The 27,977-nt window shown below is 39.1% G+C and overlaps 2 protein-coding genes across 4 annotated transcripts in view; both read left to right on the top strand.

The window, feature by feature from the left end:
* LOC126368693 (uncharacterized) overlaps window positions 1-27,963 on the top strand; it is a 35,574-nt gene extending 7,611 nt beyond the window's left edge. The window contains exons 5-24 of one of the 3 annotated variants that reach the window (XM_050012804.1): window positions 169-315; window positions 1,074-1,232; window positions 1,927-2,066; window positions 2,392-2,523; window positions 6,410-6,545; window positions 7,497-7,750; window positions 8,679-8,802; window positions 9,232-9,352; window positions 9,966-10,075; window positions 11,048-11,178; window positions 11,775-11,896; window positions 12,982-13,135; window positions 13,871-14,027; window positions 14,770-14,916; window positions 15,426-15,557; window positions 16,384-16,543; window positions 16,882-17,020; window positions 19,959-20,050; window positions 20,357-20,501; window positions 21,162-27,963. In XM_050012804.1, coding sequence (XP_049868761.1) covers window positions 169-315; window positions 1,074-1,232; window positions 1,927-2,066; window positions 2,392-2,523; window positions 6,410-6,545; window positions 7,497-7,750; window positions 8,679-8,802; window positions 9,232-9,352; window positions 9,966-10,075; window positions 11,048-11,178; window positions 11,775-11,896; window positions 12,982-13,135; window positions 13,871-14,027; window positions 14,770-14,916; window positions 15,426-15,557; window positions 16,384-16,543; window positions 16,882-17,020; window positions 19,959-20,050; window positions 20,357-20,501; window positions 21,162-21,297 — 2,838 coding nt within the window. In that variant the 3' untranslated portion in view covers window positions 21,298-27,963. Of the gene's footprint in view, window positions 1-168; window positions 316-1,073; window positions 1,233-1,926; window positions 2,067-2,391; window positions 2,524-6,409; window positions 6,546-7,496; window positions 7,751-8,678; window positions 8,803-9,231; window positions 9,353-9,965; window positions 10,076-11,047; window positions 11,179-11,774; window positions 11,897-12,981; window positions 13,136-13,870; window positions 14,028-14,769; window positions 14,917-15,425; window positions 15,588-16,383; window positions 16,544-16,881; window positions 17,021-19,958; window positions 20,051-20,353; window positions 20,502-21,161 lie in introns of those variants that run through there. The other 2 variants (XM_050012803.1, XM_050012805.1) reach the window with 2 other exon arrangements.
* LOC126368757 (uncharacterized) lies at window positions 3,436-5,680 on the top strand. The gene is made up of 4 exons (XM_050012906.1): window positions 3,436-3,731; window positions 3,816-4,180; window positions 4,284-4,518; window positions 5,129-5,680. The coding sequence occupies exons 2-4, from the start codon at window positions 4,018-4,020 to the stop codon at window positions 5,202-5,204; spliced, it is 474 nt and encodes a 157-aa protein (XP_049868863.1). The 5' UTR covers window positions 3,436-3,731; window positions 3,816-4,017; the 3' UTR covers window positions 5,205-5,680.
* Window positions 27,964-27,977: the final 14 nt, after the last annotated feature.

The raw sequence follows: 27,977 nt of genomic DNA, 5'->3' as shown, positions 1-27,977 counted from the left end.
CGGCGCTATAATCCTCTTACAATTACTTTGTGCAATAACATATAAAAATAAATAGAAAAAAATATTATTAAAAAAAAAAAGACCGAAACGGTATAATAATAGTAAATGAGTCAGGACTGTCCACTTTATAAAACATATTAAATATGTTGTATTGTTGTGTTTTCACAGCCCGAACACCAAGAAGACATAGCAGCGCTTGCCGCGTGGGTGACGCGCGCGATGCGGCGCGCCGCCTCAGAGAAAACCGACGCTAGAGAGACGCCGCGCAACGCGCCCCGAGTGCCGTGCATATACACCACACCACAACGAACTACGGTAACTGGTTCTACACTCTTCTAGCCCATACGTTATGGCCATCAAAATTTATAATAAATTAAAGGAAAAAACTGCCGATACAATATTTATTAAAAAGAAATCCTGATAAATAAATGCTACTATAGTATTAATTAATATTTTAATGATTCTCTCTTGTTTTTTATTTTGTTGTGCCCGAAACGGTCTGTGATGTGAGACTCAAATGTAACTGACCAACATGTACATAGCATGCAAATAAAGAATATTGAATATTAACTGTGTATGGGACATACCTAATAGTCTACCATTTATGGTCAGTCACATCTCTAGCGCGAGCAAGCCAACGCGTCTCAATGTTTGGATCTTGTAATTTAATTAATATCCTAAGTAATACAGTTCATTCAATTGTTTGTGTGGGGATTTTTTGAAATTACCAGCGCTCCCTACAAACTGTACCCTACTAATATTGATTAGAAACAACTATTTCAAATATCAACACACTAACATCCAAAACTTCACGCCACTAATTTAAGAGCCAAGCACTTGTCGGTGTAGCATTCTTCATGCTACTTTTTTAGGATAAAATAGAGCAGTGGATAGAGCACTACACATTGACATTATCATACACGCGCATGTGTGTGTGAGGTCTGACGCCGTACGATTCAATTATGAACTATGTTCGAGGGGGGGGGGGGGGAGGTAAACCTAGCTCAGACGCTGGAGGGGAGCGGAGAGTTGCCGTTCTATACATAGTATTATTCCATATTCTATGTCCCCAGGTGGACTTGCGTCTATACCGTCGCGACATCCTCCGTCGAGCGGCTCCATCCTTGCAAGCGATCTTGGATCGCGAGTCCCGCGGCTGGTTCCTGCACTTCCGCGAGCGCCGCGCCGCGCTACTAGCCAGCCAGAAGATGCCCATGAAGGATATTGAAGAGGTCTACCTTCATTTTATGTTATGTTATAAAGTCTGATCTATGCAACCTCGTAAGACCCGGCGTACCAAATTTTAAAAACTATATTAAAACGTACAGCCTTTAAAACCTACCCGTTTTTACGTTAGAAGTTACATTTAGGACATAACATAGCAGTGATGCTATGTTATGTCCTAAATGTAACCTACAAACGGAAAACATACTCACGTATGTTTTCCCGAAGGTGTATAGAGGTGTATAGTATTTATAAGAGTGGGTGTATCACTCTTCGCTATCTATGTTTAAGTCCTATGTAATAGGGGACGAGAAATCCTAGAAACCACGTGATATAAATTATCTATGGTCGAAACAAATTCAAACTCATAAAGTGGAATTTAGTGGTTTTAGAGCCAAGAGGGATTGTGACCACGCTATGTAAGTCACGCATTCTCCTTTTGTCGTTAATGCCATTTGCGGCAAATAAAAAAAACATTTGTTTCACGTTGGTCTAACAGAAAGCTCGTTCATCTTAAATGGATGTGGCTCCCCCACCACACTTACCCCATACCCCACCCTTATGCTGACAAATAAAAGGTAAATAAACATAAGTGATTGTTATGACGGACGGACGGACAGACATGACGAATCAATAAGGGTTCCGTTTATGCCATTTGGCTGCGGAACCTTCATAAATAAATAATAAATAAATGTGTTGTAGGAGGTAAAGACGGCGGCGATGCGGGAGTACGTGACCCGGGTATGTAACGCGGTTATGTCATGTGAGCAGCTGCACGCCCTGGGCCCCGACATCCCCGCCTTACTCGCCGCGCAGCTGAAGGCAGCTTCCATCGTCAACAGGTATAACATAAAACGTAAACAACCTATGTTCCGCTGCTGGGCACAGGTCTCCCCATCCTCCTAAAAGGGTTATAGAGCATGCTGCACTATACCGCTTCTTTTTAAGCTAGTTGGTAACTTATTCACCAGAGTTTTCTACCCTCCCGAAGGCCGTCGACTTGACTTACATTATGTTACCTACTGAATAAAGATATTTCTGAATTTGAAATTGCTTCTTCATGAGGCTTACTAGGAAGTCCCAAACCTGTAAAGTTGATGTACTAACTACTAAGTTGATGCATGTTGTGGTGTAGTTTAAGAAATTAATGCATAATTTGGATTTCAGAGCAGAAGAAGGGGTCCGTCGGAAGCTGGAAGCCGGGCTGGCGACGGCAGAAGCGAGGATATGTGCGACGCACCCCATACTGTCTAGAGCCGACACGTGGCGTAAAGAGAAACTAGGGATCGCTGCACAAAGGTATGGTGCTTCTATGTTCTTAATGTCCCTCAGCAATCATCAATTCAAACGAATTCTCATCAATGTTCATCAATCATTACAGATGTATCAGAATCTGAACTAAGAACCCTTAGTCGGTTTTTGCGACTGCCGAAATAATAGCAAGAAACGTTCATTTATTTTAAGTCTTGATTTTGCAACATTACTGTGTAGTATAGACGCAATACGGTCTATCGACCGGCAAACTGGGTCCATACGGTCCATCATACCTAAAGTCCGTCCGAGAATGATCTTCATAAAATGTAAACAAACCTGTTACTGCAAAGAATGTTCGAATTTCATCCGTAGCACTCAAAAGATGTATGATTTCTTAGTTTAATGCGAAATTAAAGTATAATAATTATTAAAAACACATTACTTCACCTAAAAACAAAAATCAAACATAACCTCACAAAAAAGTTGATATAAATTCTTTCTTGTTAATCTGTGGCTTCCTGTCGAAATTGACGTATTAGTGACGGGACATTTCATTCAGGTCAGGAAAACGAGTCGTGAATGACATAAGTGAGTGTACTGTACTTTATAAGCCGACTTGCGCAGAAAAAAGTCTTCAAGTTTTATTTACGTAGGATGTCTATTATAATATTTAATAGGTTCTAACGACTTATCCTAGGTGTATCAAAACAGGTGCATATATCTGTAAGAGAGTAGCTCTAGGAAATAATGGTCCGATTTTATAAATTCTTTCATTGCTTCTTCCAAGTGCTTCGGTGTACTTTTCACCTAATTAGGGTTAAGCAGTAAACGACTTTGCTAACGCGGTTTTCGTTAGATTACAGACTTATTATTTTGAATGGCAGCGTCTCGGAGTTTATATAATTCTGGTTGTGATAATAAAATTATTACTTCATTATGAGCTTTTATTTTAGAACTTGAAGATGAGTAACCCTCAACCCGGAACTTCTTCTGATCCCAGCCCAAGTCCTGGGCCGTCTCGGAGAAGGAGAATATCGGATCCACCACCTTTTCTCCGTTCTCCACTTAAAAAGAGACCGAAGGCAACAAAATTGACCTTAAACGAGAAGACAGTGGGTCTGAATCTTTATAAACATTTATATGCCAGTTCTTCTGCATATCATTACAAAAGTGACATTGCAGGAAAAGTTGCAGAAATAATGGGTGTTTCACTTAGGACTATTCAAAGTGAGATTCAACAATATAAAACTGAGGTTAGTTATTACAATGACTTCTTATTGCACCTTGTACATAAATTATATTCATATTTTACCAATAAATAAACGTTTATTTTTTAGGGCAAATCGTCTTTACTAAAGGCAACTATCAACACCTTCCACCTTCGCTCATCAAGGACTTAGCTGAATTCATAATTTAGGCAATAAGAAGACAAGTGCACGCTTTTTCGATAATGATCCACCAACTTTGGATAAAGTGCTCTCGACTGTTAATGAAGACGAGAATTTGCCAAATTTCAAGCGAACTACATTGCACACATTAATGAAAAAAATGAATTTTGTTTATATGAAAAGATCGCGTAAAATTATTCTTTTAGACAGGTTAGATCTTATTGTGTGGAGGAGGAATTATCTTCTTAGAATAAAAGCTTACAGAAAACTGAATAAGCAAATATATTACACTTACGAGACTCGGTCGAATGAAGGTTAGATATTAATGTTTTAATACTCTTATTGCATAATAATATGCATCTTCAAAAATAATTGACCAAACAAAAAAATGTTGTATACAGTTATATATTATTTCAGGGCACACTTCTAGTTACGTCTGGATGGACAATGACATAGAGAGCAGCAGGCAAGCATTTTTAAATGGGTTGAGCAGGGGTCTCAAAAACCCCAACGAAGGAAGAAGGTTAATAGTTACCCACATCGGAAGCAATGAAGGCTTCCTCGAAGACGGAGAATTAATTTTCCAAGCGAAAAAAACCGATGCGGAGAATAACTACCACGGCGAAATGGATGCCCATAATTTTGAAAAATGGTGAGTCATAATATTATTTACATTGTGTGCCGTTTGTTTGTACAGAGCATATGCCATTAAACTGTAGTAAAATATGTATATTGGCTATTACAAGTTATTTAAATAATAATCTAAGCACGTAAGGTCTCAATTCACACACAAAGTGAGTGTGGGATGAGTCCTATATACTTAACTACGTCCAATTTAATAACATCTAATTATTGCAAGCACTAAAATATTAAGTACTAGCTGTCTCCCGCGGTTTTACCCGTGTGGTTCCCGTTCCCGTGGGAATATCGCAAAATCCTTTCTTAGTGCTCCCGTACACATTATTTAACCTATGTTCCAAATTCGGAGTCTCTAGGCCTAGCGGTATTGGCTGTGCGTTGATATATCAGTCAATCAATTTCTTCTTTTATATATTTATATAGAAGATAGAGTCCGTTGAAAGCCTATTTGTCTTAAGCGACACCTAGGTTGACATTTAATTCTCAATTTCATTTCAATTTCAAATTTAGTCGTGTTGTTTGTGTCGCTTATGCCAAATAGGCTTTTAACGGGCGATTTATTTTTGTAGAATTTTTACTTGCTTTCATAAAAGGTATTTTTTTAATGATTCATATATTTACAGGTTTAAAAAAATTCTTGAAAAAGTGCGGGTTCCGTCATTGTCATGGATAACGCAACATACCACTCCAGAAAGTTAGAACGTGTGCCAAACATGAGTTAGAGGAAGGCTGGCATTCAGAAATGGTTGAGTGAGAAAAATATTTGTTTTGACGACAATGGACTAAAAGCACAATTATTAATGAAATTTGACAAAAATAATTTTAATCAAAAATACTTAGATGAATCGGCTTCTACAAATGTTACTGTATTGCGCCTATCTCCGTACCATTGTGAATTGAATCCCATAGAATTAATATGGGCTCAATTTAAATCATTTATAGGTAAAAAACATAAAACTTTTAAGTTGGCACATGTTGAATCATTACTGAGAGAGGGTCAACAAGCTTGGCAGAGAGCCATCGAGCACGTCGTCGAAGAAGAGAAATGTTAAGGCTCGATGGAATCATCGACAATCTTACTTACGCACCGATAGAACCTTTCATAATTAATGTGACATCGGAGGACGCAAGCTCTAATATTAAGTATATCTGAATAAAGTACATGTTTGAAATAATCACTCGTTTTATTTTTATGCTCAAATACTCTTTTTTTTCCAATACTAGATCTATACCTATATTTCATTATTAAAACATACTTACTTCACTATATTATAAGATGAAGAGTTAGTGTAACTACAAACAAACATAAATATAAATCTTTTAATATTGTCATAAAAAAGATTCGAACAACCCAAGAGAGTCAGTTCATTTTGATGAAGTAGCTTAAGCTAAAATCAATTCAGCACTTCACTAGTAAGCAGTTTGACACAGATAAAAAATATCGGCTGCTATAACCTTTTATGAATACCCTAGACACTTCGTACAAAACACGTCGTTTTACACAGACACTACATATTGACGTTATTGTACACGGACATCTGTGTATGACGTCTAACGGCCATACGATTGAAGACTAAAGTAAGACCGACGGGAGGTGAGGTAAACCTAGCTCAACTGTTGGTGGGGAACTGAGTGTTGCCGTTCTATACGTAGTATTATCCTTTATTCTATGCCTCAATACCTCAAGCCTTAGAGATGTCCCGAATTCGGTTTTCTGACCGACTAACATGTACTTATTAACCGACTTCAAAAACAAGGAGGTCATCAATTTGACCCGTATATATGTAATATTATTGGAATTGCATAATATTCGTTTTAGTCTATATGGGCTTCTATACACTTGTGCCAAAACTGCCACATTTGAGAGGTATGTCTGTCTATAGCAATTTTTTTTTTCGTGCAAGGTTAAAGAACGAACTCCGCTGGGCGCCGATGGAGGATGCGGCGTCGGCGATGCAAGCTCACAAGTTGCACCAGCACAGATACTTCCTGCTGCGGGACCTCACCTTCTTGAGGGACCGAGAACCTTTACTCATGAAGGTTAGATTTTTATTTATTTACACACACATACAGGGTGTCAGTCACGTCGTAACGAAAACTTTGACGGATGATTCAGGCCATGGTTCTGACATCAAGTGGAATTTTCCGTAATATATATGAACCATCTATTTCCAGTTGGGGTTTGTATTAGGGCTGAACAAAATATAAAATATGTCGAATATCATTTAACAATAATTAGCGAGAATGCGTTTTTTTTTATCTGTGTATTACAAGATCCGAAACACGGAGCGGATTGAGCTTCGTGTGACGTCACATTTTACAAAATAAATAAAAACTCAGGTTTCTGGGCGAAATGCTACGTGACCAACCGTTTTCGCGCGAAATTTAAAATAATTGACGAAAAATATGTTTTTTTTTTTCTATTATATAGAGCTTTTTCGAGAATATAAAATTATTTTAAGAGGTATAAAATAAGCGTCTGTAATTTTTAAAATACTTACCCGAAAACTGTCAAGTAGCAGTAGTAGTGTGTAGTAGTAGTGTATAGTTTCTATGATCCTGACACACCGCTTTCACTTCTTACACTCCCATCAAAATCATCATGCATTACCGGTTTATACTTTACTTATTTATGACTTCTTCTTCTATCGTGTGGGTTGTGAAGTGGATTACCAACCTCATCAACCCTGGTGTCAGGGTTATTATTGAACCGCCAAAGCCCCTACCATGGCTCATGTAACGACTACTTACTTATATCAATACGTAGTAACCGGGACCAACGGTTTAACGTTTAACGTTCTGTCAAATTATTGGCCAATATAAAATTTTGGTAGGGTTTTTTAAATTTGTGTCTAAAATTGACGTGTTTGTCCTAAATTTTATGCCTGTCGATTACCCGTCCTTGTCCTTTTCGGCAGATAAGAAAATGACAGGTATAACTTCAACTTAGATGTGCATACTGGAATCAACACCAATGTCCTTGTTACTTAGGAGCTGAGAGCGGCCAAGACGCCGACACGCGAGTTCACGTGGGCGACACGCATCTGGCTTCCTCAACAGTGGACTGTGGTGCGTCACTTCCGTGGCCGCAGCGAACGCATCCCCACCGTGCTCTCCTCCCGTGCCACTTCAATAGTCACCCCGCGCTCCGACCCTTCGCAACCTGTGTTCCTGGTAGACAAGGAGCGTATACGCACCTCCAGCACCCGCTGGCCGGGCTGGAGACTGCTCAACACGGCGCACAGGTACTGTTGGCTACATGTACCTCCACAAATACATCTCCACAATAACACCACAGTGACATTTTCTTCCCTCGCTGCCCATGTTCTCTGATAAAATGTCGTCAGATATCTAAAAAAAAGAAAGAAAGTAATTTAATGTGTTGACTGAATTCCATGCATGGTTTCTGCAATAGGCAATAGATACCTACTTGCTATGTATCGAGTCATACACTTGCATCATACGGTGTCACACTCGCGAACCAATCACATTCACACACGATACTTTCCACACATTCAACTCACCGCACTCAACCGACACCCATCTAATATTGTTGCAAATATTATTAAGAAATTAAACGAACTTACCTGTAAGTGAAGTTCTCAATTATACGAAGCTCCTTGTTCGAGACGGAGCATAAGACGTAGACTACACTGTTAACTGTCTCGAACAAGTAAGCGAGTATAATTAAGTAAAATAATTTCCTTCTTCGTGTTATTCGCACTGGGAAAGAAAGAAATACACTACATTACTCCTATTGATTCGGGCCGTGGTAGCCCAGTTGGAAGAACGCTTGCCTCTTACATTGAGGTCGCAGGTTCGAATCCAGCACAGGCCTAAACCAACGATTGTCGAATTTGTTTTCAAATTCCTTCTTGTATCGTAAATGATTATCACATGCTCAGCGGTGAAGGAAAACATCGTGAGGAAACTCACATACCCGAGAAATGCTTTTTCGGAGTTATGTGATCTAACCTGTATTGGGCTGGTTTTCCCTTCGCGGGTTGGAAGGACAGACAGGCAGTCGCTTCTGTAAAAAACCGGACCTGTCAAATCGTCAAGAAAGGTAAGATGACACTGAAAAAACGGGGTAATGCTAGGGAGATGATGATGACGCCTTTTGAGACCCGCGGGTCTCTCACAAATATAACTTTATTTAACACTTGCTTTCAGAACGTGGTGTTGGAGTTGGAACATGATGTTCCTGCTGGGAGTCCTAATACCTTGGTGTTCTCCGTTCTCCCTGCGCACCTTGCTATCTGTCAAACCATTTGTTCCCGACTACGAACTCTCGCAGGTCAGTCTGTAAACCGTTTTTGGACGTCTACCTCTGTAACTTATAATTCTTTAAGTATTATACACATACGTTCATGTGGACGTGGACAAGCCACAAGTAATCAAAGACAATTTGCAGCCACCGTTGATACAAAATCCTAAGATAGATGGTGAGAAGGGATCATCCTATCACTAATACCAGTTTTCCATCTTGTTGAAAAGGACACAAACCCTCTGTCGGATTTTACGATAGCGGAACGTGTTCTGTGTTTTATTCACTCCCAGGCGAGTATTGAAGATTTTTGACAGATATGATTATTGATATCAACTCAGAATTATGGTCTGAATCATCCCCCTCAGTATCCGTTACGATGTCACTAACACCCTGTATTTTTGTATTTATGTACTGTCCTGTACAAGTGTCAAAGAGGCAAACAAATGTATTGTACAGGTGAACGGCACGCTGTTCCCGAAGCGCAGTAGCGAGACGCAGACGATGTGGTCTCGCCTGCTGACGCTGTGGCGACACGTTTCCAAGGAGCGGACCAGGTTTGAGACCGAGCCCGACACAGGTACGTCATGTACGGAAATACGGGTTGATGAGGTTGGTAATTCACCTCACAACCCACACGATAGAAGAACTAGGTACTTATATAGGTTTTTCCGTGAGTAGTAGTTACGATGTTCACTACACTCAATAGAAGTAAGTTGTTAGCTACGTTGTTAGTCTATAATGTCAATAGGATAGTTTCCAACTAGTCAAATCAGTTTACCAAACGTCAAAACACGAAATTACTATAGAATTTGTATGAAAACGCAACCTGTGACGTCATAGGAAAATGTGACAAAATATCGCACATATTATTACATTTATCTTTATCAAAATTCATAAATAAGTTAAATAGAAAAAAGAAAACTTTTTTGACAGATCTAACTGTCTTTATGTAGTAAATCAGAATTTCATAATATTCCACCTAGGAAACTACCCAATTGAATATTATATATCATCATCGTCAGCCGTACGACGCCCACTGCTGGGCATAGGCCTCCCCCAAGGATCTCCACGACGATCGGTCCTGCGCTGTTATTCATTTTAAACGATACTAAGCATTGCTATCTGAAATAAAAAAGGCTATTCGGATTAGAAGGAATGCAATTCCACATAACGATATGTTTTTCTTTCAGGTCTCCTCGGCAAAGGTTTGAGTCGGCAAGCGAACCGCATGTGGAACTACGGCGTAGTCGGTGGTCTGGGGTCCGTAGCACTCCTGCTACTGTTTCCGATCGTAGCAGTGGTATGTACTCGTATACAGAAATGAACCGTTATAAACTAATTATCACTTTTCAACTTAAACCCATTTTAAACATGTTTGAACCGAAACCTCGTCAGTGGGCTACATTATTACGTAGTACTTAAAAACAAACTTAAATGGATTTTAAATATTAAAATTGAAGTCTTTTATTATCTGTGCTATAACACTAATAACATAAGTAAATTACTTTGCCTGGAGAGGCAACATCGCGCTACTTATAAATGGACTTCAAGACGGACGCAGGAATAGAGACAGACTTAGTTCTATAAAAAAAGCTTAACTCTAAAAAAAGGTTTAAACCCACATCGAAGAACTCTGCGCCAAACTCGGCCGAGCATGCTTCGCACTGAAACGCCTAACCAAAACCGCAACAAGAGAGGTAGTTAGATCCTGTTACTTCGCAACGGTTCATTCCAGTTTAACCTATGGAGTGGAGTTGTGGGGACGTGCATCCGACTCACAGCGAGTATTTGTGATGCACAAACGTGCTTTGCGCGCTATGGCAGGGGTACCGACTGACGAGTCCTGTAGACCACTGTTTCCAGAATTCAGGATCCTACCACTCCCCTGCGAATACATACGCCAGGTAGCATTATTCACGGTTGCGAATTCGGACGTGTTTGATCGTCGAGGTGCCGATCTACTACATAGCCTCCGTCGAAATTCCAAGAAGAACCAATTGGTAACACCCCAACACAAATTAAAAAAGAATGAGCAATCTGTTTATATAATAGGCCCATCTGTATATAATCGCTTACCACCGGAAATACTGGATGCAGCGTCCACCCAATCTTTTAAAAAGCTCATAAAAGGGTGGTTATTTAAGAACATATTTTATAAATTTTAATAAATTTCTTTCCTATAATAATGTATACACTTGTACGTACCAATGACATGTAGCTTACGTTACCAATAAATATTTGTATTTGTATGACAGCTATGTTACATGTGTAGGTGTGTAGCGTGGTGTCGCTGTTGGCGGCCGCTACGGTGCCGCTGTGGATGCCGGCGCTCACGGCCGCAGTACACGCCGCGAACGCGCTCGTATACGACCTCGACTGTCCCCAGCCGAACACAATCAACAGGTGAGGGGGTTTTAGTTGTGGATGACCAGCTGATACAATAACATCGACCAAAAAACAGTAGAATGAAAATATCGCATTCCAGCATGATGGCGCACGACGGTATAGGGTCAACGATTCCTAAACTGGAGTCCGTAAAAAGTCATCAGGGTTCCATTTATTATTCGAAACAATTTAATTTTCCACAATAAAACTTAAAGTAAAGAATAAAATGTTTCACATGCTATTTCATATTTACTGTCCTGAGACTTCTTTTGCGTGTATGAAAATACACGTAACGCACAAAATATTTCAGTTTTAAAATATTTCTAATTAAAGTTTTCGTTCTTATTTCAATTACAGTGGGGTTGACATGGCCAGATCGGAGCAGCAATATTGCTTTTTGACATTTGTTGGCATTGCGCACTTATTGCTTTTTACATCAATCGCTTCGATGTGGCCTTTTTAGCCCCCCCGCTCTTTGATTTCTTATTTGTTACATTTTTACATTAAAACAGTTCGAGCTCTGGAAGCGTTATATCTCATGACATTGCCTGGCTAATTACCCTAAAATTCTAAAGCGATTCTGCACCATTCAATCTAATTGACCATTTTTTCAGATTTTTCGTATTATTCGAAGTGGTAATATGGCAGATCGGCATCCTGGGTATACTGCAGCCGATCACAGCGTTCATAGTTGCAGTCATCATCTGTCCGCTCTGCGCTTTTATATTATTAGTTGGTGAGTTACAAATGCGATACAATACGGAATTATTTATTGCACAATCACACAAGAAAACAGCATACGAGTAGTTTATTTACGTAATAGTCTACTGTGCACACGACTGCACATAAGCACCAATTAATTACACTCAATAGATGTCGCTTCAGCTGTGGGTTTAGCTTTTTAAATAGCCATGAAATGTTAATATATTTCGTTCATTTGATGCCTACGTACAATTCGCCTATGTGTTTATTTATTGTCGCTTATATTAAATTTATAATAAAAATAAAATTATTCACTAACAGAACGAGTCATGTTGTTAATCGAAATAAATAATTTAAATTACGTTAACAATGGTGCCTATTCGGACTGACGCCAACTTAACCTAATTTTAGTTTGACAGCTCTTGAACTAGTGCCGTCCTTCACTTATAATAAGCGTAAGAAAGAGACAGAATTGGTTTAATAGTGTGTATGAATGCTCACTCATTTTATCCACTGCTTGGAAATATAGAACTTGATGTCGTTGGGTTCAACCGTCGAGCCAAGAATTTCCGCGGCTTTTGCCAGTCGCACTGTCATTTGACGATTCACTTTCCTGAAAAATAAGCCGGTCAAATGCAAGTCGTCAACAACTAGAACTCACAATCAAGAATACATCTTAATCGGTCACTTTTAAAGATTCATACACGTCACCATTAATTTAAGAGCCACGCTCTTGTCGGTGTAGCATTCTCCATTGTTGTCTATCAAAGACCAATTCTTTCACTTCTTTGTAAGACACGACGTTCACCTTCTCTTTAATTTAGGGAGGGCGCCAAAATCAACCAAGACTGATTCACCCTGGCCGCAAACTAACACTTCATCGGGTTGGATTGCGGCCACATAAAACTCATACCGGGTGGCCGTAAATTAATCGACAAATTTTGTGTTTTAAGGGGCTAAGGGTTGACACTTTGCGGTCTCGCATCACCTAAATATTTTGCTAGGGCCGCCACTGATACACATATCTCGTTAAAAATAGTTTACTATGTAAACCTTAATCGGCACCATAGATATCAAAAGTTCTGAGGTCGGCATCATTGGTTTACCTACTCTCCTTAGGTGGAGTGCTATGGTGGGGTTGCCGCGGCGTGTGGGAGGAGATATCGTGGCGCTGCATCATCACGCGGGCGGCGCGTGTGCCGGCGCACGACTCCGCCTTCTGCCGCCGCCTCACCGGGCCCGGCCTGCACACGCGCGCCTACTATCAGATCACGTGAGTACCATAAGCGGTTATTACATTACCCTGTCCATCGGGCTAGATGCGTCAAGGTCACGGGTGGTTACCATGGTTACTCCCCACCAACTCGCTCGAGATCGTGGTTCCATGGTTGCGCCCCGCCGATTTGCTATTAGCTATATTTTACCTTTGATGGGTTTGCTCTTGGCCCCAAATTTATTATTGCTATTTATTAACCGCTATACACTAATAGCTTGCGTTCTAGTGTACAGCTGTCTACTACAAACGGTAAGGAAAGACAGGACGGAGGACAGAGGACCTGACGAGAGAACAATCGCTGACTTCACCCAAGATTCGGTTCATGTAAGCTGTAAAGCTGGTTGTTATAGGAGAGGCGCATTGCAGTGTTTCCCGTTCGTCCGATCGGTCAACCAATCAATCGGCCGAATCGTTTTTTTTTTTTAATTTTTACCGACGAATAGTCTCACTAGTATTGCATTGTAGTATTGCAACGAAAAGTGTCACTGGTTCGGTTGACTGGGAAACACCTATTAATCCCATCCACTCCAATTCGCGAGTGGGTTACAGATATCTTTGTCCAAAAATACTTTACTGACTTCACGCAATCCCAATTTTTTTCATAATCCTTTTTGTACAGAAATCGCTACACCCATCTTTTGTTTCAACTTACGCGATCCGTGAATAACCCTCCTTTTTACTTCGCCTAAAAAATACCTACATAATGCATCTTAAACCCTCGTTACTCGACAGGTCCGGCCAAGCATTAGCAGCAGTATGTGCCAGAGGCGAGCTAGAATCTTTAGCGTCGTGGGCGTCTGAGATAGAGCTTGCAATAGAACGCCCCTTGAGGGACTACGCGCACTTTGTTGACGCCTGCTTCGGGCCCTTCTCCGTGCAGATTGCTAAGGTAACTGAAGAATTCCGTAGGAGACTACGAAATAGGGGTTAAATCGGGATAACCACTAAAACACTGTATTTCGAAAGCGAAAGGTTTTTTTGACACACCTAAAAATCTATAAAAAAAAAAACAAAATTAAAAATTTAAAAAACCCCCGACCAGAATAAAAATACGCTAACAGCAGACCAGCTCAGTGGTTCCAGAAGACATTAGTGTTTCAAATGTCAGATCCCACATATGCTTGCAAGAAAACTGAGCGGGTAACACTCCTATCCCACGTAACAAACGACCTGATGACCTTGAAGAACACTTTCGACTGATATACCTTTCAAACAAAAAAACCGCATTAAAATCAGATCATCCGTTTGGAAGCTACGATGCCACAGACAGACACACACATTTACACAGACACGTCAAACTTATAACACCCCATCGTTTTCGCGTCGGGGGTTAAAATATGGAAACCAAATTACGTTCATTAAGGCATATATCACAGTAACACGCTTAAAAAGTACTTTTGAACAACGTTTAATCAAGAAACAAGGTAAACTCTCTTAACTCACTTCTCCTGCTGCCTCCACATTCATCAATCGTTCGTACTGAACCTTTTCTAAGGACATCTCCAATTTGGTCAATGTACGTCCTTCTAGGTCTTCTAGTTAGATAAGTAGTTAAACGATAGGGTGTGAATTTTAAAAGGTAATTCGGTCTTACGATTTTAAGATAGATTACTAGGTTTTTTTCCTGCCAGACTGGAGCATACAAACAGTTAGAGAAAGAATGCTCAGAGCTGACGGCTTCACTCCGAGAGAAGGTGTCGACTCGGCGCCGGGAGCTGGCGCTCGGGCTGAGCGACTGTGCGCGTGCGCGAGTGCGCATGGTCTCGCACGACTTGCGGGTGAGTGTACTGCAGTTTTACACAAATACAAACTATACACTTTATTGAACCTAAATTAAAGGAAATCTCTACAAAAGACTCTTTAACCAAGTACCCATAAGGCGGGGAAATATGTAAAAAATAAAAGATTGAGGGTGCACAATAATAAAAAAATACATTTAACATACATTTATGTATTCAAACATACAAAAACAAATAATATGCCTATATAATGTTTTATATTTGTATTTTATGTTCTCCTGGCTCCGTAGCATACAGTATACTTAACGCACGGGTAAGGCGATTAAGGAACGCTTCTTTCTTCTTCTTTTTTTTCTTAGCTACGCGTTTTATAAAACGCGCGCGCTACGCGTTTGCCACGATACGGCTAGTAGGGTTTGCACTAACAAGTGTCCTAATAAGTCTGTATACTTGTGTTACTGTGCACTACACACATACGTAATGGTTCTTCTATAAAGAAGACCATAAAAGGAAAGGTGTTCTTTTAATAACAAAATTACCGTTTCCAGCGCGCAATACAAGCGTCAGCATCGGAGTTATCTCGCTTGTGGAGCTTGGCGGCGCGCAGCGAGGAGTGGTGGGCGGCGCGCGGACTGGATCCCGGCGACTGGCACGGGCTGGCTGCCAACATGCTCGTGGAGGTGACCACAACTGTATAGCTCACTACAGCGGTACTACTGGATAAATATCACATCATCTGTCCATTCTAATTCAAAATTCAATAATATCTCTATTCTGTAGGCAACATAGTTACACTTTGAATCGTCATTTTTTACATATCGTACGTTTCATGATCTCATCCGCCTAAAACTACCTTCTCATAAGCCGGGGAAAAAAAGCTGCAAGAAAATCATCGGCCATTTTCAATTGGCTATTAGGGTTCAATACATACAAGGTGTTAGTGACATCGTAATGAACACTTTGAGGGATGATTCAGACCATGATTCTGAGTTGATATCAAGTGGAATTTTCCGTCGTATTTTTTGTATAACCCTGGTTAGGACTGTTAGAACAGACAGACAGCGTAGGTTTAGTAATAGGGTCCCGTTATGTATGGTAGGTACGGCACCCTAAAAATAACAATAAACATAGTATCAGTCCTGTATTCCTGAAGAGGTAGACAGGTGTGTATAATATACACATCAACTCCCACGTGAAGTTGAGCCAAGCCTATTGCAATTCCTGGGCACAAATCCTGAAAACCACGTGATATCCAAACTTGAATTCAAACTCAAATTCGAATTCAGTATTTTACGATGTAAGTCCGAACAGATCACAGATTGCAACAGGACTACGGCAGAATAAAGCTCAATAAATGCAGCTTCTTTGGAAACACTCTGATGTAAATCTCGCTTCTGTATCAATGCTGGAAAGTTATGACACCGAACAGATTCAAGTCTATTCCTCCAACGGAGTCAAATTAGTCGATATGTCAGTCCTATCTTGACGGTAGGGTATTGATTGCAGGTGTTCGACACAGAGGTGCTGGTAGCGCTAGAAGAGAGTGAAGCTCGACTGCCGCTGGAGAGCGGCGAGGGCGCAAGAGTGTGGACGGCACGCTGCGGCCGCGACGCCGAGCCACCCGACGTGCTGGCCGAGAGAGACGACTGGAGGAGAGACACTGCAGGTGTGCTCTTAGATCCCAACCAGGCCTGGACGGATATTAACCTAAAAATCCTACTCGAGGACGCCACGTATTAGGGCAGGGTTTACGCGCGTTTATCGCTGAGAAATCTTAGCTCAGTTCGTCTCGACCAGCGAGGACGTATGCTAATTCACATTTCTTAATACCTGGCCCGGCCTGGCTATAAGGCAGATTGGTCAAATTGGGCTGGTCTGACCGCTGATTTGTTCGATATTGCTGACGTCATAAGTCAGTACGAACTCCATGGAAATGTAGCGTTTTCGTAATAAGTATGTGATTGGAGTGGGCGTTGGTGCTAAACAGCGTGGTTGTGGTGGCAGGCTCGTGGGGCGAGTGGTGCGGGGCGGCGGCGCCGCGCGTGCCGGCGCCCGCGCTGGACGGCGCCGCCTTCAGCCCGCGCGCCGCGCCGCACCCGCCCGTGCCGCACCCCGCGCTCGTGGCGCTCGTGCTGCACAACAGGTACCCTTTTCTAATTAGTGGTGATTAGTAATATCCGTATCCGCGGATATCCGAGATAAAAGAAAAATCCGTATCCGTGTCCGTTACTTTTCACGCGGATCTTTTACGGATCTTTTTCAGGTGATTAAGTAGAATTATTAAATAAAAAACTATGAAATTCCATTCGGATTGTTTTTATTTCTTAAGGTGATTCGTTTTCCATACAAAAGTTGATGCAGTGCTACAGGAAAACGGATAGAGGAATATTGTTATAAAACCGATAAATAGTAATATTTTGGTGTATTATTTTCGCAAACTATCAAAAATTTAGGGTCCGAATACGAGAAGTACCATATTTCAGACCCTCAATTTTGATCAATTCTACGTTTGTAGTGGTGCAGATTACAGTGTATTTGCTGAGCGTGTAGAGGTGTCAATGTTAGTTTGTGTGCGTGATAGTTTTTTTTTTCTCTAAAGGCTTTGACTACTTGACAAGTTTAATAGAATGTCAGTGACAATTTATAAAGAGATTTTGTATGAAGAGAATAAATATAAATAAAAAACTCAAAATACTACAATCTGAGTAAAGGAATATTGGAAAAATATTTTTGTTTTAACGCATATTATTTAAACATTTTTAAATAATGGGTAAGTACCGTGTTTTAAAAGAGGACATATATTATAATAAAAAATCAATACATAAAATGAAATGGCTGTATGGGCATAGTTCCCTTTGCCTTACCCTTCGGGGAAAACCAAATCAAAAAAAAGTTGTTGCATTTGCCGGCCTAAATAGTAGTCATTTATAATTAATTGTTTTTCCATCCAACATACAGATTTATTTATATTCTCTTTGCCGCGGACTTTTTGGTGAGAACGGGAACGGGAAGGTTGCTTTCTTCATTGAATACAAAGATTGAATAATCTAAATAATCAATACGAGGTGGTGTTTTGTGGTTAATGATCACATTAAGTTAGTCGGAAAACATTCCCGATAGTATTATTAAATCGGAATATTCAATAAACAAAGTGTACCTATCTATTTTCGCCAAGCCGCTTACTTCGTTTGGGGTTCGGAGTAGGAGTCTGCTCCGAGGGTGGGGGCTTACGTTTCATCATTTCATTAATCATCATCAAGAAAAAAAACACAAGACATGGCTGTATGGGCATAGTTCCCTTTGCCTTGCCTTTTGGGAAAAAAAATAAGATAAATTTTGCAATTCTTATGTATAATAAACAAACATCACAGACATCATGACAGATCTAAAACTAACGAAAATCTTTTTTCTATTTGACTTATTTATGAATTTTAATCAAGAAAACGTGATAATAAGTTCGACAGCAACCAGTTCAGGTCCCCGAAACAGCCCATTTCAGGCCGCGTATATATGGAAATACTACTTCAATACGTCCCAGCCTCGTCTTTTTTTAACGTCCTCGTTAAAAAAAGACGTCCTAACCTGAACTAACTAACCTAACAATAAACACCACGCGTAAATATAAGTCCAGAAATGCGCTGCAAGTCGTCTGGACTGGGCGCGAAAACAACATAGAATTCGATTAGCTGCTAAGTGTCCCGCATGCTATCACCAGCTGTCACTGACATACGTATGAAGTCCCGCGGATTTTATTGGAACTAAATGACAAGTCATAATAATTATATGCGGATGCTGCGACATCAGCGCCGTGCTTGCGGGACGTCCTGAAGCGCTATTACATCTTTCAAACGCGATGCGACAAAGTTTGAACCGACGCAATTTAGGAAAAATCTACCTTATTATTACTGTACTGTGATCGTTATTTGTAAAATCATACAATACATATACACAATTCTTTATACACAATATAATTATTATGACATATTGTGGACTTTTCGGTAGACCTACAAAAAAGGAACAATTCAACCATACGTTGTTTTGTTATATCTCAATGGGCTCAGGCAGTGTTTTCGCCGAAAGCTCCAAGTCGGCTATATTTGTAACGATTATGTTTGACATTCATCATCATTTTTGAACCATTTTATACAAAAAAAATACTTGTATAAATTATATACCCTAAAGCACGCCCATGAATCACTCTACTCATTGGTGAAAACCGTATGAAAATCCGTTCAGTAGTTTTTTAGTTAGCCGCATGTTCACTGATGCGATTAATGCCTGTTAGAATTTTACAAAATAAAAAATACGGAAATTACGGAAGGTACTTTAGTGCAAAGTACATTATTGTATAATTATAACATTATTGGTAAAAGTGATACTTTTTGAAAATTCCGTAACAAATAGACGGGTTCGCCAAATTCAATTGTAAAAAAAAATACAAAAAGTAAAAACAATTAAAACATGCACTTGGGTTTGAACCGTGAAACTTAAGAATGGCGGCGACTGCTTTACCAAATGCGCCATTTAGAAGTTAGAAGTAGACTTCAAATTATGCATCTCTTTTAATAGCTAACCTAGTTCGCATGTGTGTGTGACAGCTTCGTGTTTGTATACAAATTGAAATGACACCAACTTTTGATGCAATGTTTCAATATGATATCTGCAGTAAATACTTCAAAATTGTAGCTTAACTTAAAGATAATGTATGTAAGATTTCGCCACCTAACATTTCACTGGGTCAGAACTCAACACTAAACGAATAAATGGAAAAAAATACGAAAACTGCAGAAGTAACGCCATCTGCTGACGCAGCGTTACCTAGCTGACTGAAACGTATCACCTTAAAATCAAATATTTGGCACCTTTATATTGCAAATATTTAGATAGATAGATCTTTATAATGAAAGCACTAGTTATTGTTAAATGATAAACTAGTAATTTGCAACTTTTATTTATAACTGCATTTAAATTTATACACAATAATAATCGTTATCATTATCCATCCTAGTATAAGTAGTCAATGCTGAAAATATGTTTTAATTGCGCTTTTCTAAATAAACTTTTATTGTCAATTTTCATAGAGAATCGGACAACCCTGTACCGTTGGATTCGGAGCTGTGTGCGGAAATACTCAGAAGTTTGGAAGATGCGCCCGACTGTGATGATAGACGAGGTAATATGAGCATATATCCCTTACCTACCACGAAAAACTTGATGTGCACCGCGTTTTTCGAGCATATAACCTATGACATTCGTCTGAATGGTCAATATTTGTATTGGAACATCTGAAGCAAAATTATATAAAAAAAAGCTATACAAAACTGTACCCACTACATGGCTGTCTGTTTATTACATTTTATTTTATTCTAACATTACAGTTATTAATCTAGTCCTATCTCGTTCTTGCAGTTATAGTAAGCGTAGGATAGCAATATCTTTCGGGCTGTCAAAGTAGATTAACATTTGATCATTTCAGCAGAGTATGTAGAGAGATACCGCGGTGGAGGCAGCGAGGAAGGCACCAGCGAGGCCACCAGTGAAGGCTCGCCCGACGACGAGGACGCGCGCTCGCACGACACGCGCGCCAGCGTCGAGCCCGAGCGTCCGCACTCCGCGCTGTGCAGGTACACACTCGCTCACGTACGGACTAGTACGGAGTACCGCGGTGAACAGAAATAAACATGGAAGCATTCTTGTGGGTTAAAAATGACGCAACGAAAATCATACCGCGGGGGCGGGGCTTCAAAATCATCAGCGCGCGCCTTTAGTACCTATGTCAAATGTAAACTTATTTACGAAACGGCGTAAGTGGCGTTAAAGTATTTTTTGAAATTAAATGTACGATTATTTCGCTACTGTGTGTTTCGTGTGAGGTTTGGCGTCAATAATCAAGCAGCGAATATGAAGAGACTGCTACCATGTTTATTTCCGATCAATAGAGTACCGGAGCGAATGTAGATACGGTGATAGTTTGGTGTACATCTTCAGCGCTTTGCTCACTATACTTATCAGTTCAAAAAAATAAGTTCGCGAGCTTTTACAAAGTCTTTACTATTCTCCCGGTAGGCGGTCACAATCTACCAAATCGAATTTATAACCACAAAAAAGAATTTCGAACTCCAAATTGAATTTCAAAACAAAACTGACAATAGGACGATATGTGTTGCCAATTCACGAAGTTGTGTTGCTCGCTTCTCAACATAATTATTTATACTCCGAAAATGTGAAAGACGTAACAAGCACAATGAAAAAACTTAAAATAAAGACACTAATGTATGTTACAGGGTGTCCCCAGTCCGTGAACGCGCGGCATGTCGTTGGACGCTAACAGGACGAGGCGTAAGATTACGCGCCGACCTCGCAAGCCCTGAAGACGTCACACTGGATGCCGAGCGCGCGCATGTTGGTACATCTGTCTGAAATCCTGCTGCCAACAACAAGGCTGTAAGGCTCAGATCTTTGCTTCTCCTTTTTAAAAATTGTGTCAACGTGACTGGTTATGTTGGCAACATTGGATTGTATTCGGTATTGAAGTTATTTGAAAAAAAAAAAACAGATTTCTTCTATTGTGAGCTAATTTGTCGCTCTAATTTCCTATGCAAAAGACTATTCAAACATTTAATAAGCGGAGTTTAAAAGTGAAGTCTGAAAGATTGTCAATAAACACACAGTATTTTCTTACCCACGGGTATTGGACGGAAGATCCTCGAATTTTCCTTAAAATTTACCAGGAAAAGTATGAAGATTTCCATGAAAGCGAAAATCGTGTGCCATGATGGTAACAAAATGGAATTCTGTGGTCTCTGCCTGTTGGACATAAGTATTTTTTTTTTCTGTTCTTATGGATATGTGGGTCATTACCGCGTTCCCTATTACACGATATAATGAATTATTTTGACCCTCAAACTTCATTTTATTTCTACTACAAGCTAATCTGATTATTTTACTTTACCAATTAATTATTCTAATGTTTTTCAATGCTTATTTACTAAAGCCTCAAGGCTTGGACCTCAAAAATGTAACTTAAGCGTAAGGAATAAGGATAATATACTATGCAAATGAAAGGCAGGGTTGGATGTTAAAGCAAGACTTGTTATACCTCAGCTCAAGTGCACTTGTCTCAACAACGATAGTGCTAATTGTAAGACGGTATGGTTCAAATTCGTGTAACATTAGCTTATGGTAATTCAAGTGAAAATTTTGACGACAACGTTAAATTGGTAGTTTCCAAGGTCAAAGATAGATTATGAAATCCTGATTACTAAGTAAAGACAGACCTAAAGGTGACAAAAAATGTTTCCTAATAAAAAAATGAATTTTAATAAAGAAAAATGCGACATTTTGTCACGTTTTTCTATGACATCACAGGTTGCTTTGTCATACAAATTCCAATTTCTTGTTTTGACGTTTAGTAAAAAGTAACTGATTTGACTAGTTGAAAACTACCCTATTAACATTATAGACTAACAACTTACTTCTATTGAGTGTATTTAAGAACATTTGATCTGATTTTATATGCATTTACTCCTTCGTAACTACTACTCACTGAAGGACCTATATAGTTCTTCTTCTATCGTGTGGGTTGTGAGGTGAATTACCAACCTCATCAACCCTGGTGTCAGGGTTATTATTGAGCCGCCGTAGGCCCCTGACACGGCTCGTGTAACGACTACTTAATTACATCAGTATGTAGTAACCGGGATCAACGAATTAACTTGCCTTCCGAAGCACAGATCATCTTACTTTTTGGACAATCAGGTGATCGGTCTGTAATGTCCATACAACATATAACAAAAAGATAGTAGCAAACTGATAATTTACATTAATTCAGTGAGTTGTAGTACCGGAACTTGGGACTTGTTTGGCCTGCCGGCATTTATTTCGATCTCTCACAAAAATAATGACAAAATTAATTTATTGTTTTAATACTTGCACAACTTTATTTATTTTAATCGTAATAATATTGTGACTAAACGTATTGTTTGGCATTTAATTTTTTTTGTATTCTACGTTATATAGAAGAGAGTAAAAACTATGTAATAGATATATAGGTTCGGCCTAAGAAAACCCCAAATTATGGGATACCTCAAATAATATGGATAAGTGAATGTTTATTGAACTTTTTGTAAATACTAACAATGTGTTCTGTATGAAGTGGTTTGCCTTGACAGCAATATGGGTCGGTTAGGTCTTAAAAATGAACTGGATGTTTTGGAAGACAACTATAGTAACAGACGATCGCTTGTAGCGGCGTAAAAATTATACGAGCCCTGAAAACACCTACAACGAAAGGAATACTCGTACCATAGAATAAGGAATAATACTACGTATAAAACAGCAACTCTCCGCTCCCCACCAGCGTCTGAGATAGGTTTATTACTGTCATCTACTTTATTTACCACCATAATACATAAACAGCCTATATACGTCCCACTGCTGGACACAGGCCTCCCCACAATCAACCGGAGGGGATATGGAGCATACTCCACCACGCTGCTCCACTGCGGGTTGGTGAAGGTGTTTTTACGGCTAATAGCCGAGACCAACAGCTTAACGTGCCCTCCGAAGCACAGAATCATCTTACTTTTTCAGACAATCTGAAATCAAGCCTGAAAAGTCCTTACCAAACAAAGGACAGTCTCACAGAGTGATTTCGATCATGTCCCCATCGGGAATCGAATCCGGACCTCCAGATCGTGAGCCTGACGCTCTAACCACTAGACCACGGAGGCTGTTACCACCATAATAACCAGGCAGTATTATTACTCTAGCCATGCAAATACTCACCTACCAATGTATTTCATTTATTCTTATTAATGTGTGTGTGTATGTGGCCATTTTGTAGAGAGCGTTCATGGGTAATATATACCCGTATTTTATTTTTAATGTAATAGGCTCGCGTTTGACCACAATCTCACCTGATGCTAAGTGACGATGTGGTCTAGGGTGAATCACGCTTACCTAACAATAGCCTATTCACTCTAGCCTTGAAAACTCCCAGATTATAACGAGTTGGAAAAACAGACGACTGCAGACAGTTCCAGTCCTTTATCCTAAAGAGTAATTCTAACTTGTTATAAAATCTATAATTAAAACACATAATAACGGGTTCTTACCGCGTTTAAATGGGGATATGAGACTCCCGATATCGATCTACCTACTCCACTCCAATCTCATCAGTCATCCCGTGATCATGGCACTTGCAACAGTGTCGAAATATCGGGAGTCTCATATCCCCATTTAAACGCGGTAAGAACCCGTTATTATGTGTTTTAATTATGATAATAACCGCGTAAACTTAAAACAATGTATAAAATCTAATATCCTTAAAAAAGGGAAAAAGATAAGATTCTCTAGGGGGTTAGAAAGACCACATTTATATGCGCAACTGTCAAATTGCAGTATTGCTTTTTTAGATGAATTGCTTCGATGTGGCCTTTTTGACCCCTCTGGTCTGACGTTCAGGTTGCCTCCCACTTTTCCATACATTATTATTTCCCTTTGTGTTTTCATCAACAGTTTCACAGTACCTTTATCGATATTCGTTCATCGTATACATAACAATGTTCACTATGAATGTGTAGCAGAACACACACTGTGTGTCTTGGCCTGCAAAGTATATTGTAAAGTATTGTAAAAAGTCGATAGTGCCTAGATTAGGAATACATTTCCGCCACCAATGAAGCAAATAATTTGTAACATAAACTGCCGATTGCCTAATACCAGTAGGTTGATAGTTATAATGTTGTAGCTATTATTGTTTAACAGGGCTAGAGAAGTTATGTTGCGATGTTGATGACCTAGCTAATTACGTATACAGGGTGTTAGTGACATCGTAACGAATACTGAGCGGGATGATTCAGCTCATTATTCTGAGTTAATATCAAGTGGAATTTTCCATCGCAAAAGTATAGAATTGAAAATATTTAAAAAACCTAAAAACATCATGAATTTTGCAACGGAAAATTCCACTTGATATTAACTCAGAATCATGGTCTGAATCATCCCCCTTAGTATTCGTTACGATGTCACTAACAACCTGTATAAGTAAAACGAAAGCCCTTAATTTTGTATTAACAAATTAAAAAAATAAGTCGAAAAGTAGGTATTGTGTATTGTAAGCGGCTCAAAGGAAAGCAAGTATGCAATTTGGAAAAGTAGTAGATATTAGATGAGATACAGAAACATCATTGAGTTTTGTTACTGAGCCTCTCCAGTAAGGACATAATGAAGATAAACAGGATTGGTGGACTTTATACAGTCAAACTGCTGTAAAATGGCTGTTTAGAGGAGAGTAGCCAGAGTGCTTGTCGGGTCTTCAAAAAAAAAATAGATCAGGGTGGCCACATCGTAGCAATTCATCTAAGAAAGCAATATTACAATTTGACATTTGCGCAAATAAAAGTAAGTGCGCAATGCAAAGAAATGTCAAATAGCAATATTGCTTTCTTAGATGAATTGCTTCGATGTGGCCTTTTTAACCCCCCAGTTCCTAGTACTCTTTTTATCACCTAGGTCATCAATACTGCTTCAGAAACTGCCCAGTATCGGTAGTGTTCACTCTAGGAAGGATAGAATAGTAGCACTGAGATATTGCCTTGTTTTAATTATAGACATACGCACCTAGATAAACCAACCGCGTAGATAGTTTTATAGCACTCCCAAAAATAGCGTAAGCTAGCGCTTTTAAATTAAGTACGCTTATAATGAGAGTGAAGTTAGCTACAAATTGTGATCTCAGATCACAATGGATCAAATCTAAAATGTTCCATAAGGGCTTTTTATTACACCTACCTGTCCGACAGGCTAGAGGTGTCAAGGTCACAGGTGGTTACTATGGTTACTCCCACAACGAACTCGCTTGTAATCGTGGTAACTATGGTTACGACCCGCCGTTTTGCTAGACTACACGATCTGATCGGTAAACGGGAGTTGGTGGGGAGTAACCATGGTAACCACCGTGACCTTGCTGCATCCAGCCTGTCGGACAGGCCCTTATAGGGCTATAGCCTATCAATCGCGATTGATGGGAAGTTATCTCTCCGTAATCCATTGATTCTGGATTACTTGAAAGGTATTCCAAAGCTGCCGCGAATATTGCGTCTAACTCATAATTTTAATGTAAAAATATATTGAACAAATTACTTTAACTAAAAAAAATAAGATTTGTAACATAATTGGGAAATATATAATTTTACTATAAGTGTTGTTTTTAAAACACCGCATAGAGCATTTATTGAAAAGTCTAGATTTTTTTAGTATCTGGTGTAACCTTGGGTTACAACAAGTCTGTAATTTTTCTGTGTGACTACTATTCGCGAACTAACACACATAATTGTAGAATTAAATTGAATTTGTCTATACTTGGCTCATGTGACGGGCACAGGCACACATTATTGTTCTTTCATGTAAAAAGAGAAATAAAATCACTCCACCCGGTCTCAACCATGGATACCCAATTGAAGTAATCCACGATACAGTTTCACACGAAAAATTGCAGATAGTGGCAAGTGAAATGAAAGGAAGCTACAAACAATGCATTTCTAGCGTAGCGTTCAATACGTGACCATGACAGTAAGCTTTAGTTAGCTGTAAATTAGGCTAGTTATATTTATTGCGGTATCAAATACGGTTTCTGATGGCAACACTAGAGGCTACGTCGAAGAACTAAGGGGTTCTCCTCCGTTCCTAAATTGCCTTGCGTCCAACTCAATATACATCAGAGGTATTGTCCATCTTCAGAAGCAATAAGCCCTTTACAACTTGTCATCAGAAATATTGTTAAGGTATACAGGCTATGATGTAACAAACGACATTTAAGACATAAAAAAAATATTGAAAGTCTTTGAATTTACTAATGTCGAACATTCTCCATTAAGTGGTCAGTCAGTCTGCGAATAGCTGAATCTATCTGTATACCTATACGACGTAAGCATAAAGTTATATTGTTAGTAATAATTGACGCTCTCTCGTAGATTCTAAAGCCAAATATGGATGAGAAATTAATATAAAAATAACTATATTACGATTATACATAATAAATAATATACAAAAAGGAGTCTTCGCTATTTTATATTACGCGTATCGCCGTCTAAGAAGTTGTTTTAAAAAACTAACAAGCTAGAAGTGTGAATAAGGCGTAAAATGATTTAATTTACAAACAAATAAACATTAAAAGCTGAAGGCCCTAATAATCATTAGATAGGATCATCACATTTGCTCACTTTAAGTTATACAAATATTTAGCTAGTCTTAAGATAATCTAATCAGATGTGTTTTTATCATTTGTTATTCAATATTTTAAATGCACAATTAACCTCCAGAAATTAAATCAGCGCTAACAAATTATATTTTAATCGACATCTTTTTTGTTTGGGATCTCTCTTATTTCCTATTGGAAACCTTTGTATATTAGAACTGGATCATGGCCCAGATTCCAGCAGATACCTCCTAATTTAATTTTATGTACCTGTCATTTTCTTGTCCGCCGAAAAGAAAAAGAACAGATAATGAATCAATGAATAACGCGGGTGAATCAAATAGGCATCTCGCTGATATGCAACCCGTTTGACGTATGCTATCAACTTAATTCTATAGGCCTATTGGCAAATGTAAAATTTTGAGGTTGATTTCTACATATAAAATTGACGCGTGTCCATAAATTTCCCGTCCTGTCTGCCTGGCTCGTTCCTTTTCACCGGATAAGAAAAAGACTTAAAAATTAGACGGTGTGTACTGGAATTAGAACCATTATTTTACAAATTGGTTCACTGTAATTAATAATTGTGATGAAAATTATAACTTTCTTATTGATATTTTTTTATTTTATATTTCATGATCTTCCGGCAGCTAATTATTTTCCACCGATCCAAATCATCCGTCCTTGAAAATATAATGTATGTTAACATGTTTAATTTTAATCAGTAAGCAGATAATTATTTCGTAACATTATTGCTGCCATTGAACATAATGCTCTTCATTCATAAGTTTCATAACTTATTCACAATACAGCAGCTCTATGATGGACTCAAATTTGTTTGACGTGCAATATTGTGAAGTGTTTATTTATTAAACAATTGAAAATTATGTTTGTCTTTTAT

Source organism: Pectinophora gossypiella, chromosome 8, assembly GCF_024362695.1.
Source record: "Pectinophora gossypiella chromosome 8, ilPecGoss1.1, whole genome shotgun sequence".
NCBI classification, from domain to species: domain Eukaryota; kingdom Metazoa; phylum Arthropoda; class Insecta; order Lepidoptera; family Gelechiidae; genus Pectinophora; species Pectinophora gossypiella.
This window is presented reverse-complemented; position numbering and strand designations above follow the sequence as displayed.

What these genes read in the sequence shown, in the direction of transcription:
- LOC126368757 (XM_050012906.1), top strand. Translation starts at nt 4,018, where the DNA reads ATGAAAAAAATGAATTTTGTTTATATGAAAAGATCGCGTAAAATTATT. An exon ending in CGAGACTCGGTCGAATGAAG is followed by an intron (nt 4,181 to 4,283) that starts GTTAGATATTAA and finishes ATATTATTTCAG; the next exon opens with GGCACACTTCTAGTTACGTC. An exon ending in GCCCATAATTTTGAAAAATG is followed by an intron (nt 4,519 to 5,128) that starts GTGAGTCATAAT and finishes ATATATTTACAG; the next exon opens with GTTTAAAAAAATTCTTGAAA.